Raw genomic sequence first — 13,121 nt, 5'->3', positions numbered from 1 at the left:
ACCAAGTGGCTTCCAGTGTCCAGGATAAGAAACTTAGTCCAGTTCTACTTCCTGCCTGGGTCCAAATGCTAGTTCTGTGGCTATGGACAGTAAACTCCTTTAGGGTTCACTTTTCTCACCTTGAAAGTGGAGCTCAATGTCGCACCTACTTCATTAGGGCAGTTGTGACAATTACATAAGATGGATGTAGTAAGAGCTCAGTAAATGCAGGTTGTCACCAAAACCAAATGGGGCTTATCCCAGGAAAGCAAGTTTGGCTTAACATTTAAAAAGCAATGAGATATAGTTCAGTGTATTAGCAGGAAAAAAAAATGGGAAGAACCAAGGGCTATGCCCGTTTAGCTATATTGCCTGAGACTGAGGTACCAAACCCAGGGTCCAGTCTTTCCCAAGCCTACAGTTGGGCCCCAAATCCATTACTGGGTAAAAAGAATTGAGATCTGTCTACAGCCATGCCACCCTGAACGTGCCTGATCGTGTCTGATCTTGGAAGCTAAGCAGGGTTGGATGGGAGACCACCTACTTGGATGGGATACCACCTATGAATACCAGGTGCTGTAGGCTTTAAAAAAAAATAAAAAAAAGAATAGAAATCTTAAGGGCAGAGTGGCCCCAGTTCTAGCCAAGTTCTAGCCCTGTGAAGTGATTTCTCCTCAGAACTAGCCACTGATCATCCTCACTGGCCTTATCTACACATTCAGCATCCAGAGCTCTGTATCTCTGGTTCCTTTTTATTCAGGTTCTAGCTTAAATTTATTTTTCATCCCTCCCCTCTTCTCCCACAGCTGAGCAATACTAACCGAACTATTTTAATGATAGTACTGATTTCTAAATGATCCTCTTTATCATTTATCTTTCCAGCTAGAATGGCAGCTCCATGAGAGTGTGGACCATTTGTCTGAGTTACTGCTGTCACCTTAGTGCCTGGCACCCAGTAGGGACTAGATCAATATGTATTGGAAGGCTGGCTCGCTGTTTCGGCTTGCTGGGGGTGTTCAAGTGGTCAATGAGGTTTTTCCCTACTGTAGGAATCTTGATTCTGACTCAGGCAATGGAGAATTATCACCATTAAGATTTTGGGGATTTTGAGAACTTTGGCTTCAGAGGTAAATATTTTCCCATCAGGAAATGGTAAAATTTAAGTTATGACCTTATGTTCTAATTTGTCCCATTTAGGAAGAAACTTCGGAGATGAGATAAGTGAATAAGAATTCAGCGTCTGCACTCCAGTTACACCTCAGCTCCATGTTGCCTTGATTCTCAGCATACCCTTGTCACCTCAAGCTACCCAGGCTTTCCCTCAAATCATGCTCAGTTTGTTCCTGAGGATGGGGATCAGCTTCAGGTTTCATTTCAGCCTGAGTTAGTAATGAAAAGCGGCCCCAGCCAGTGTGGTCTGTGCTCGCCTTTGCAGTTTTAAACATTGAAGGCCAAATAGGCAGGAGGCTCATGAAGGAAAGAGAAGTCCATAACAGAAGTGCTCCTGACTGTTTCTGCCACCATTTGAATTGCTACTATGATGCGGTGTTATCTTCAAAGAACTCTGGTTTACCTGTCTTTTCTATCCCAATCTAGTTTAGTTTGTTCATTTGGCTAAGACCCTCAACTGTCATTCTGACAATAAAGTAGCCCTGATCCTGTTAAGAGTGAATGGGACTTACTGTCCCCTATGGGCTTGAGCTTCTTTCTAGATGTCATGATTGTAACCAAGGTCACTCACAGCCTCCAGGAGCTGATACTCATGACTTGATACCCCCAAACCTGAGACTCCTTTCTCTACCTACTGACCTGCCATTTATGCTGATAAACTCTGTCTCTTTCTCTCCAAGCTCTCAACAAACTAAAAGTGACTTCTATCATCAGCTTGTTGTGCAAAACCCATTTTTAATCCAATGAGAGTGTGTAAATACTTAAGAATAAAAATTGAAAAACTGCAGAGCACATAAATGCAAGAGGTGGTTATGGTCATTCTAATTCACATTATTTCTGCACCAGATCTAACCTCTGGCAGATGGATCTGTTACTGGGAGAAGTTTTTAAAACAACTAACAATCAACATTTAGTGGGTATTTTCTCTGTCCCAGATGCTAGTCTAAGTTTTACAAGTATTAGCTAATTTAGTCCTCACAATAACCCTATGAGGTGGTGTTTTTAGATGAGGAGACTGAGTCACATAGACTAGTCACTTAGTTACATAGACAAGGGAGGTGCCAAGTTCAATACAGTGTGGTTTTGCTAGTACACAAAAAAAGAGCGACATGTTTTTAGATGTGTCTCCTTTCAGGTAGCTTTAGAACATTGTTCAGATTATAGTATTTGTCATAAAAATAGTGTGAAAAATAAGTTTTGAGAATTGTGTTAGTTAATTGGTTTAGTAGGAAGCTACTAAACCTTGTATTTCAACTTTGTAAATTGTATATCCTGATCACGTTAAGATAAATAGAGATGAAGCTTCCTTTTGAAGTTGAAATAAAGATGCTTCAGATAGGCTCCTGGAGTCCACACCCCCAAAGTTTGTTGTGCCTAACTATGTCTTCTGCCTTTACAGACTCATGTCCAGAACAAGCTTCCTGGGAACACCAAGCCCAAACCCCCTCCCCATCGTACCTGCACCCTTCTCACAGAATGGACTTTTCTCAATCCAGGGATGCTCGGAGGCCCATCAGTCACTCTAAGAACTGGAGAACTTTCTAGGGCCCTCTGCATGTGTAATTATGTTTTATTCTGTGCTTCAAAGCTTGCTTGGCCAAGATTGTGCTGCTAACAATCAGCTTATACCACTCTTTTAAAATAAAATCATGGGCTTTTTTTTTGGAAGTCGTATTTCTGAATTTTAATGAGTGATTTGCATAATTGCCCCTATCCCTGTTGTCCTTGGACATTATTCTCATGCATACAAAAGTGCCATTAGGGACTGGGGGGCGGTGAATAGATCTTGAAGGGCGGAGCCTCCGTCCTTGCGCCGGAAGTTACTGTCCCTTACTACGCATGCGTGATTCTCCCACGCTCTGGGGAAGATTCCTATCCGTTCGCTCTGCGCTTGGCAGCTCTTCCTGGCAGCAGGCGGCCATCTTGCTTGGAGCCAGAGAAAGGGAGAAGAGAGACAGAAGGAAAGGGCGACACTGCTCTCAGGGCTGCCCCGGGGGCCTCAAGAGCCGGAGGCAGCCCTGGAGGTGGTCCCTGATCCCGGGCCCTGCTCTTGGACCCAAGAAGGGAAGGCAGGGAGCGGTGGGGGCAAGATGGGTGGGGAAGGATTGCTAGGCAGGGGAGGAGCGTTGCTATGGCGACGTGGGAGAGGCGGGGTCAGGTCTGAATCGCTGCTGTGAGTCATCCCGGCGCTCGCTGGCAGGGCTGGGGTGATGTCCATAGTAACAGCCGGGTGGGGTTTCACGACATTCTGGCGTGGAGGGACTCAGTGTCTATGGCAACGATTGCATGGCAGAAGGGGCGAAACTAGATCCCTTCGCTTGAGACGCTGACATTCCAGGCCCTTGTCCTGCAGGCGCCCGCGGGCGGACACGCCGGAAGAGGAGGCCGGGGAATGGCCGCGGTGTGGCAGCAGGTCTTAGCAGTAGACGCGAGGTGAGCGTGGGATCGGAACCCGTGGGAGTTGAAGTTACTGTGATGCATGCTAAATGGTGATAAGTGAGGCTGGGCGGAGAACTTGCTTTATGCGTCTGAGTGGGCATGCCATAGGTGTGCATGCGCAGTAGCAGGGTGTCGGGGCTAGCCTGCAGTGAGAAGGGCTGGCCAGAGAGGGTCTTACAGAGCACGCTGGGAAAGTGCAGTTAGATGTGGGCATGCGCAAAGAGGCTATGTTACTAGAGCCTTTGGCAGGGGGTGATGGAGCTCAGGCTGTTGACCTGTTCTCCACCACTGCCCGCTAGACTTCTCTTATCACCATCATTTCCCCAGTCTGACCCCATCATCATTTCATACTCACTCTCGTCATTGCTCCACACTAGCCACCATCATCATGTCACACTAACCCCTACTATTGTCACCTCATCCAACTTCAGCAAAGCTGCAAACTGCCACCATTGTTGCCACACTGATCTCCATGCCCATTATTACTGTAGATTCACTCTTAAAACAGCACCAGAGAGACTTCCATCACCACTGCTGATCACTTGCCATCCTGACCCCTCACTGCCACACACCTTCTCCTTCCCCGTCCCCTGAGCTGATTGATTCCCTCTGTCCTGTGCCTGCTGCTCGCCTGCCTACTGCCATCGCAGGTACAACGCCTACCGCACACCAACGTTTCCACAGTTTCGGACACAATATATTCGACGGCGCAGCCAGCTACTGCGAGAGAATGCTAAGGCTGGGCACCCCCCAGCACTGCGTCGGCAGTACCTGAGGCTGCGTGGACAGCTGTTGGGCCAGCGCTACGGGCCCCTCTCAGAGCCAGGCAGTGCTCGTGCCTATAGCAACAGCATCGTCCGCAGCAGCCGCACCACCCTTGATCGCATGGAGGTGAGCTCCCTCCACACAGCCTGCCATACATACCACCTGCCTCTGTGTACATTCACTCAACAAACTTATCAAGCACTTGCTATGTGTAAGGCATTGTTGCAGGTTCTTAGGATGAGCAGAGGGCAAAAAGAGATATGAGATAAGTCAATAAGCAGACAATAAACAAAATATACAGGTTGATAAATAGGCAATAAATGAAATAAATAGGTCAATAAACATAGCAAACCAGATAAACATATCGATAATTACCATGGCTTATAGTGAGGTGTACTAAGACCGAAAAATAAAGCAGACCAGGAGGATAAAACAAGACTGGTGTGGGTAACAGAGGGAAGCTATTTTTGATGGGGATCATGAGGGAAGGCCTCTGAAGAGACGAAAATTGAGCTGATACTTGACTGAAGCAAGAGACTGAGCTGAATAGTTCACTGTGGATGGAATTCATTCTTTGTTCAGGGAACATTTATTGAGTATCTACTGAGCAGGGCAAGGGCAAGAGCAGGGAAACTAGTGCAGAGGCCACCACAGTACAGGTGATAGTGGTGCCACTGGACGGGGTGAGAAGAGATCTGGTTCTGGATATATTTTGAAGGCTCCAGACCTCACAGATTCTTGAGGGCTGTTTTCAAGATACACTCACCCACACCCTCTGTTTGCAGGACTTCGAGGATGATCCTCGGGCCCTGGGGGCCCGTGGACACCGCCGTTCTGTCAGCCGAGGCTCCTACCAGCTGCAGGCACAGATGAACCGTGCCGTCTATGAGGACAGGTATACACCATGGGCAGCTGAGGGCTGGGGTTTGTGAGGAGGAGAGGAGCCATGGGGCAGTTGTGGGCTGAATGCTAGTATCTACCTCCTCTCAACTCCTCCCACTCCTATTGGGGCCCAGGCCCCCTGGCAGTGTGGTGCCCACGTCAGCGGCAGAAGCAAGTCGAGCCATGGCTGGGGACACATCGCTGAGTGAGAACTATGCCTTTGCGGGCATGTACCATGTTTTTGACCAGCACGTGGATGAGGCAGGTGAGCCAGTAGATGGCAGGTCCCATCACCACACATTTGCCCAAACTGTGACAACCACACAGTGCATCTTTTTCTGGAATGTAAAGTCTCCAGCCCACCTCTGAAGGTGGAATTGCTATCCATGAAACTTTTTACAAATCTAAAGCCCTCTGCAAAGTGGCCTGCAAAATCTCAGGTATTTTGTCTACCATAAAAGGGCTCAGCAGCTTAAAAGAGCCCTTTGCAGAAGGCTTCTGGGGTTGTGAGTAGCTTGAATGAGTTCAAAGCCTTTGCTGCAGAGAAATTCCCTTGCAAAAGACAGAGCGGGTTTTGCAGACTGCCAAGACCTTGGTAATTGTAAAGTGCTTGCTGAGATGTAGGAGTCTTTTCACATTACAGAAGTCTTTTGCAGTCCATAAAGTACCTGTTAAGATGTAGGGAGCTTTTGGCAGAGGGCTTTCTGGGGTTCCATCTCCCTTTCTCAGTCCAGGAAAGCCCCTTGCTGAGGCCACTGTGCCTAGTGCAGTGGATCCCGGCCTCCAGCTCCCATATCAGAACTTTTTGTAAATGAAAGCACCTGGTAAGTGTGCTGACTCCCACAAGTGGCTCCTTGGCATTGCAGTACCAAGGGTGCGCTTCGCCAATGACGACCGGCACCGCCTGGCCTGCTGTTCACTCGATGGCAGCATCTCACTGTGCCAGCTGGTGCCCGCCCCACCCACCGTGCTCCGTGTGCTGCGGGGCCACACCCGTGGTGTCTCTGACTTCGCCTGGTCCCTCTCCAATGACATCCTCGTGTCCACCTCACTCGATGCTACCATGCGCATCTGGGCCTCTGATGACGGCCGCTGCATCCGGGAGATCCCTGACCCTGATGGCGCCGAATTACTCTGCTGCACCTTCCAGCCGGTCAACAACAACCTCACTGTGGTCAGGCTCCAGGGCACCTGCTCTCTGAGGGCGGGAATGCCAAGCCGGGAGGGCTGCTGCAGGGCATCAGTACAGGGGGGTCACTCTAATCCATCGCCGCAGTGCCCTGGTGGTCAGACTCAGAGGGAGATGAGTCAGAATGGGGGTTGCATTTATTGGTCTGGGATGGCTCCACTGTCCCCAGGGTTGGAGTCACAGGTCTGGCACCCCTTCAGTCCCATCAGCAGTAGTCCTACAGTTTTCCAACTGCAGGGGCTGCTGGTTGTGGAGAGCAGGATTAACTAGCTGGAAACCTCATCTCGTCTCAGTGGCAGCTTCACTGTGGTCTGACCCTGGGATAGAGAGTCAGAGGGCAGGGGGCAGTGGGGGAAGGAAAGAAAAGTCTGGCCTGGCCCTGAGAAGGGAGTAAAGGGAACTGGGCGAGTGAGCCTGTGCTCTGGGATCCTTTCAGTTGCAGCAGCAGCAGCAGCAGCAGCCCTAGTGTAATCAAGGCTCCAGGAAGGACCAGTTAGGGAGCAGATGAACTATTATCATGGGTCTGGGATGGCCCTGTGCTTGGCTGACCACAGGGGGCGCTGGCCAAGAGGCAACACTATGGGTCTGCGACCCCCTTGGTCCCCAGAGCAACTGTCTACTCTGGTCAGATTGCAAGAGCCCGGTTCAGGAGGATTAGAGGCCTGGGTCACCTCTAGTCTACCTACCACTGCCCCACTGTGATTAGACTCCAGTAGGAAGCAGCAGGTCCCATCAGCAGCCCCACTGTAGTCAGACTCAAGGAGGGACTGGCTGGGAACAGGATGATGGTATGCGATTCTCACCCACAGGTGGGGAATGCCAAGCACAACGTGCATGTCATGAACATCTCCACGGGCAAGAAAGTGAAGGGTGGCTCCAGCAAGCTGACAGGCCGCGTCCTTGCTCTGTCCTTTGACGCCCCTGGCCGGCTGCTCTGGGCAGGCGATGACCGCGGCAGTGTTTTCTCTTTCCTCTTCGACATGGCCACAGGTAGACAGGCCCTAGGCCTGCATCTGTGTGCTAGCACTCACGCTCTCTTGATGCATAGCCTTCACCCTTACTTTTGCCTCCTCCCCACTCTGTTGTCACAGGGAAGTTGACCAAAGCCAAGCGTCTGGTGGTGCATGAGGGTAGCCCTGTGACCAGCATCTCTGCTCGCTCCTGGGTCAGCCGCGAGGCCCGGGACCCCTCGCTCCTCATCAACACTTGCCTCAACAAGCTACTGCTCTACAGGTAGGTGTCCCTTCTCTGGCTGCATGGAGATGGAGGGCCTGCTGCCTCACTGAATGGGGAGAGCTGGTCTTCTCTTCCTCCTTCTCCTCCTCTTCCTCATCATGATCATTATTTAATGATGATCTAAGTGCTAGCAACTGCTATTACTAGCACTAATAGTAATGTTACTAGCAATGTTAGTAATAGTACTAGTAATAGCAGTAGCTAGCATTTAGGTTGCTGTTGCTGGGGCCAGGCCCTCTTCAGAGCACCTCATATATATCACTTCATTTGATCCTCATAACGCTGTGAGGTGGGTGCTGTTATCATGTCCATTTTACAGATCAGCAAACTGAGGCATAAAATAGACTAGGGCTCCATTAGAGCAGTGGCTTTTCCTTCCTTTTTTTTTTTTTCTGAAGTGGGGGGTTTATTGTCCCTACTCACATATGTCATGTTACCCAAACATAGTTCTTTCTCAGCCTGGGCCATATGCTGGAATGACCTGAAGGGCTTCAGAAGTCATGGCCAGGCCCCACTCCAGGCCAAAGATTTCAGAAGTTCTGAGGCAGACTGAGCAATGGCACATTGAAAAATCCGCCAAGTGACATCTAGCCAGGCCTGAAAATGACTGCCCAGCAAGATGCTTGCTATTTTACTATTTTATTTTTCTTCTTCTTTTAAAAAATTTATACATACACACTTATAATTTTTAATTTAAGTGTACTCCTAAGTTTTTTGCCTGTTTACCCACCCCCTCCCTCCTCTCCTCCTCACTACTGCTACCTCGACTTTCCCCTGTCACCGTCAAGCATGTTAACAACTTTGTATGTACCGTTCCATACTTCGTTTCCTCTCCCATAGTCCTCAGCATGCATACACACCCACACATTTCTGAGGGAGGGTCATTGTTTTACAGAAGTGGGCTCCTTCTACATCCTTTTCCACATCTTGCTTTTCTCACCAGACAATGCCTGTGTTCATGCCACAAGTCACCTGCAATAGCTTCAGTTCATTCCTTTGGCCGTGTGGTATCCACAGTGGAGGGGTGCCTTAGTGTGGTCAGCCATTTCCTCTGTGCCCATCTGAATGCCAGAATCTCTTAGAGACCTTTAGGAAGAGAAACAGTGAATTACACTGCAGAGGTTCCCCATTTATATCAACAGATGCAGTTTCCAAACTGTCACTAAACCCACGCACCAGCCCACACTTTACAGGTTTATGCAGTTGTCTCAAAATTGGATTTCATGAACCTTGAAAAGAACCCAAGTGCAGGGGTGGGGACACAGGCTAGCGCACCATTCGTCCCTCTCTGGGGCTGAGGCTGTGCCCCGACCTGCTCTTATCCTACCCACAGGGTGGTGGACAACGAGGGGACCCTGCAGCTGAAAAGAAGCTTCCCCATCGAGCAGAGCTCACACCCCGTGCGCAGCATCTTCTGCCCCCTCATGTCCTTCCGCCAGGGGGCCTGTGTGGGTGAGTCCCATAGGGTTGGGGTGTCCAAGCTGCTGTGGAGGGGGGCAGGCACCAGGGCTGGTGCTGATCTGGCTCAGACATCACAGCACTCTGATGCCCTGACTGCCTGGGCCTCGAGACCTCTCACACCCACACAGCCCCCCACTTTGAACACAGAAACCCAACCAGCCCAGATACCTCACAACATGAGACACAGAACCTCCCTTTCTCTGCAAAGAGCTCAGAGACCTCACACTCTGGACACAGGACCAAAATTGCTAGGTGGTCTCCCATCTAGGGTTGGCCTCCCAGGCCCACCCAAGGCACACTGGGACCTCACACTTTGGACATAAATCCCTCAACACCTGAGTCACCTCAGAGAATTCACACCCAGGGCACCCTACCATCTTCTGTGACACCTCCTGATGGCCTCTCTCTCTCACCTGGGCAGTGACGGGCAGCGAGGACATGTGCGTGCACTTCTTTGATGTGGAGCGGGCAGCCAAGGCCGCTGTCAACAAGCTGCAGGGCCACAGCGCCCCTGTGCTGGATGTCAGCTTCAACTGTGACGAGAGCCTGCTGGCTTCCAGTGACGCCAGCGGCATGGTCATTGTCTGGAGGCGGGAGCAGAAGTAGGAGCCTCTCAGCCCCTGCCATGTCCACCTTCCCACCCGGCCCATGGTCCAGCTTTGTGTTTGTAAATAAAGTTCCTGTGGTTGTGCCGATAGCTGGCTCCCAGGGCTGCTGGGGACAGCATGAGGGAGAGGGCAGCTCTAGGCCCCAGGATGGGATGGGGTTCACTTATTTACTCATTCATGCATGCATTGATTTATTCACTCATTCAACAGCCATTTACTGAATGTCTGCCATGTCATAGGCACCACTTTAAGTTTTTACAGTCATGCATTGGACAGACATTACTGAGTACCTACTGTGTGCCAGGAACTATTCTAGGCACTGCCCTCTGGGGCTTGCATTCTAGTGGAAGCAGGTAGATAATAAGACAAAAATATATAATAGGTCAGCTAAGACATTCCTGACAGTGAAATTTAAAGACCTAAGTGAAGTGGAAAAGGGAGCCATAGATAATATGTAAGGAGCAAGAACATTCTAGGCAGAGAGAAAAGGCAGTGCAAACGCAGTGAGGCTGGAGTGTGCCAGAAGGATGTTTATAGAGGCTGGTACGGGGAATGAGGTTGGCCAGGCCTGATCCTGGAGGGCTTTGTGGGCCACGGTAAAGACTTGGGCTTTTTGTCTGAGAGAGGTGAGCCACTGGACAGTTTTGAGCAGAAGAGGGTTATGATCTGACTTGGTTGTATGAGGATCCCTCTGGGCACTGTGAAGAGAACAGCCTGAGAGGCAAGAGCAGAAGTGGGGGACCAGTCAGGAGACCCTGCAGTAGTTCAGGTGAGCATGATGGGGACTCGTGCCAGAGTGGGGACAGTGGCGGGGTTAGGGTGGCAAATGTTGGCTTCTACCACAGGGTTTCATCCTATGATGTAGGGCTCTACCACTTCAGGGAAGCCCAGCGCAGCTGCTGCCTGGACTCCACACCTGTCTGAGCAACAGGTCAGGTGGTTGCCCACAAGCATGGAGCAGAGGTGTTGAGGACTTGGAGTGCACACTGGTGTGGGAGCAACCATGGACCCCTAAGACTTAGCTAGTGGCTCCTTCTGGGGGGTGGGAGGAGTGATGGTTCACTCCATCCTCAGAGGATCCCCAGACCATCCATAGCTCCTTCTATGCCCACCCAAAGTCAAGGCCTGGAACAGCTCAGAGACCACCAAGTGATATTCAGTATTTGAGGGGAGTGCTGAGTGAGGAGAGAAAATTGGAATGTGATGGGGATAGATAACCAAAGTCCCTTGTCAATGACCTGAGTCACCAGGAAATATCAAAGTTGCCAGAAATGTCAAAGAGCCTCTTCCTCTAGCTGTTCCCTTCCCTCCACCTCCATAGGCTGCCACGTCCAGAGGCATCAGTGGGAAATGTGGCTACCACTTCGAGACCTCAGAGTCCACAGTCACAGACTCCAACCTGGCCCAACTTTGTTGAGCTGCTGAGCTAACACTAGCAGTCTTGTTCAAGCCACTGTTATTTGACAGTATGGTTACTTGCAGCCAGAAGCATTTCTACCTAGAACAGCAGGTCCTCAAATATAGCACTGATGAAATGCTGTAGAACTTATCTTTCTTTTATGTCAATTAGCCTGTGGTAAAATTGGTTTCATTATGTGTCTTTTCACTTAAAGTCGCAGAACTATTGACGACATTAAGTGAGGACTTACTGTACTTCCAACTGACAGACCTTAAGGTAAATGGTGTTGAGATAGGGACATCAGAGAGCTGGACTGTTCATGATCAAGATCATGTATGTATGTGTGTTGGAGGTCCTCAGATCAACCCAGACTCAATGATTTGCCAGAAAGACTCTCAGTCTCAGCATATGATGGTATACACAGCTGTGATTTCTTCCAGTAAAAAGATACAGAGATCAATCAGCAAAGGGAAAAGTTGCATGGGGTGAAGTCCAGGGGAGAACCAGGCACAATCTTCCATGGATCCTCTCACAGTGGAGTCGCACAACACACACTTAATTCCTCCAGTCCTGGGTTGTGACAACATGTGCAAAACATTGCCAGCCAGGGAAGCTCGTTAGAGACTCAGCACCCAGGGTTTTTACTGTGGGCTGGCCATGTAGACAGCCCCTGCTAGGCACGTACCCAACTTTCAGACTCTCAGAAGGGAAGCAGGTATTCACTGTAAACCATAGTGCTTGTATGAGCAGTTTAGGCATAGTGAGCCCATCTTATTTAGAAAGTGATGAGAACCCTTTCAAAGTCTAAGTTTCTAGATGCCAGCCAAGGGCCAACCTTGAAGCAGGCTTTTCCAAGGAGAGTGCTTCAAGCCTGCTCTGTTAACTCTTTTCTGCACAGTATGCCACACCAAAAAGATGCTCAGTCTCATTGAAGGTCGGTGGATGGGCAAGATCATTTGGGAGAACCTCATTTTTCTCTAACATTTTCTTCTTCACACTCTATGTTCTTTATTGAGTCAATTCAAGATGGCTGATCATGGATGTTGTTATACATGACTTTGGAGGTTTCCTCGTGCAATTTCGAAGTGGCAGAGTTGACATTCTGCTTTAAAGTCATCTTCCTTATACTTTTTCTTGATTTATAATGTAAGGGAAAAATAAATAACCAAATAATTTAAAAAATAATCTTATTGGTCAAACTTGGGCCTCTGTTAACTTGCCCATTATCACTATGCCTCTGGTTTAACATCAGATCTGGAACTCTTAACCATTCCACCAGCAATGCCACTCTGTTTTTTCCTCAAGTCCAGGCCTCCATTAACTGTTCCATGCCCTTTGACTTTGAACCTGTGTGTTTAACTACTTCATCAAGAGCCTCTCTGGTCTGAGCTTGAAGTTGGGCCTTTGTTAATTATTACCCCATCGGTATGCTATTGGCCAATTCTCAAACCAAAGGTTTTGTATAATATTCCACCAGCTGTTGTCTTTTCATCTGACCTTGAACTTGGGATTCTATTAATTGCCCTTTTGCTCCATTCTAACCTTGAGAACCCTCAGTCCTGACCTTGAATCTGGGCCTTTACTAATTTTTTTAAACCATCAATGCCCTTATGGTGTCAATTCTAATCTGCCCTTCTATATTAACAGTTGTACCATTAATGCCCATGTGGTCCAAACTTAAGCCCAAGCCTCTGTTAACTGGCTATTCTATCATCACTGTCTCTTTGGTCTAACCTCAAATCTGCTCATCTCTTAACATTTCCTCCACCAATGCCACGCTAGTATGACCTCAAACCCAGGTACTTTTAACTCTACCACCATTGGTCCACTCTTAAACCTGGGCCTCTGATAGTGCTTCCATCATTAAGACCTGTGGTTTTACTTTAAACCTGAATTTTTTTAACTCTTCCGTTCTCAGTGTCATGGTGGTCTAAACTTCAACCTTGAACTCTACTTACGATTCCACCATTAATAACTCTTTGCCCTTGAATCC

General features: G+C 49.0%; 1 protein-coding gene across 4 annotated transcripts; it reads left to right on the top strand.

Moving 5' to 3' along the window:
- The first annotated feature begins 2,994 nt into the window (after positions 1-2,994).
- Positions 2,995-12,313, top strand: WDR13 (WD repeat domain 13). 4 transcript variants are annotated; one of them, XM_011386234.2, is made up of 10 exons: positions 2,995-3,213; positions 3,503-3,582; positions 4,239-4,479; positions 5,139-5,248; positions 5,370-5,500; positions 6,102-6,409; positions 7,234-7,414; positions 7,516-7,657; positions 8,994-9,112; positions 9,543-12,313. In XM_011386234.2, the coding sequence occupies exons 2-10, from the start codon at positions 3,542-3,544 to the stop codon at positions 9,725-9,727; spliced, it is 1,458 nt and encodes a 485-aa protein (XP_011384536.1). In that variant the 5' UTR covers positions 2,995-3,213; positions 3,503-3,541; the 3' UTR covers positions 9,728-12,313. The 4 variants fall into 4 exon arrangements, with proteins under 4 accessions (XP_011384536.1, XP_023382316.1, XP_011384537.1 ...); XM_023526548.1 differs by having other exon boundaries at positions 2,999-3,213; positions 4,273-4,479; XM_011386235.2 differs by having other exon boundaries at positions 2,999-3,218.
- Positions 12,314-13,121: the final 808 nt, after the last annotated feature.

This window comes from Pteropus vampyrus, unplaced genomic scaffold (assembly GCF_000151845.1).
Source record: "Pteropus vampyrus isolate Shadow unplaced genomic scaffold, Pvam_2.0 Scaffold984, whole genome shotgun sequence".
Classification (NCBI taxonomy): Eukaryota; Metazoa; Chordata; class Mammalia; order Chiroptera; family Pteropodidae; genus Pteropus; species Pteropus vampyrus.
This window is presented reverse-complemented; position numbering and strand designations above follow the sequence as displayed.

Coding starts and splice junctions, on each gene's coding strand:
- WDR13 (XM_011386234.2), top strand. CDS start 3,542: ATGGCCGCGGTGTGGCAGCAGGTCTTAGCAGTAGACGCGAG. Junction 5,501..6,101: donor CCAGCACGTGGATGAGGCAG/GTGAGCCAGTAG, acceptor TTGGCATTGCAG/TACCAAGGGTGCGCTTCGCC. Junction 7,658..8,993: donor AACAAGCTACTGCTCTACAG/GTAGGTGTCCCT, acceptor TCCTACCCACAG/GGTGGTGGACAACGAGGGGA.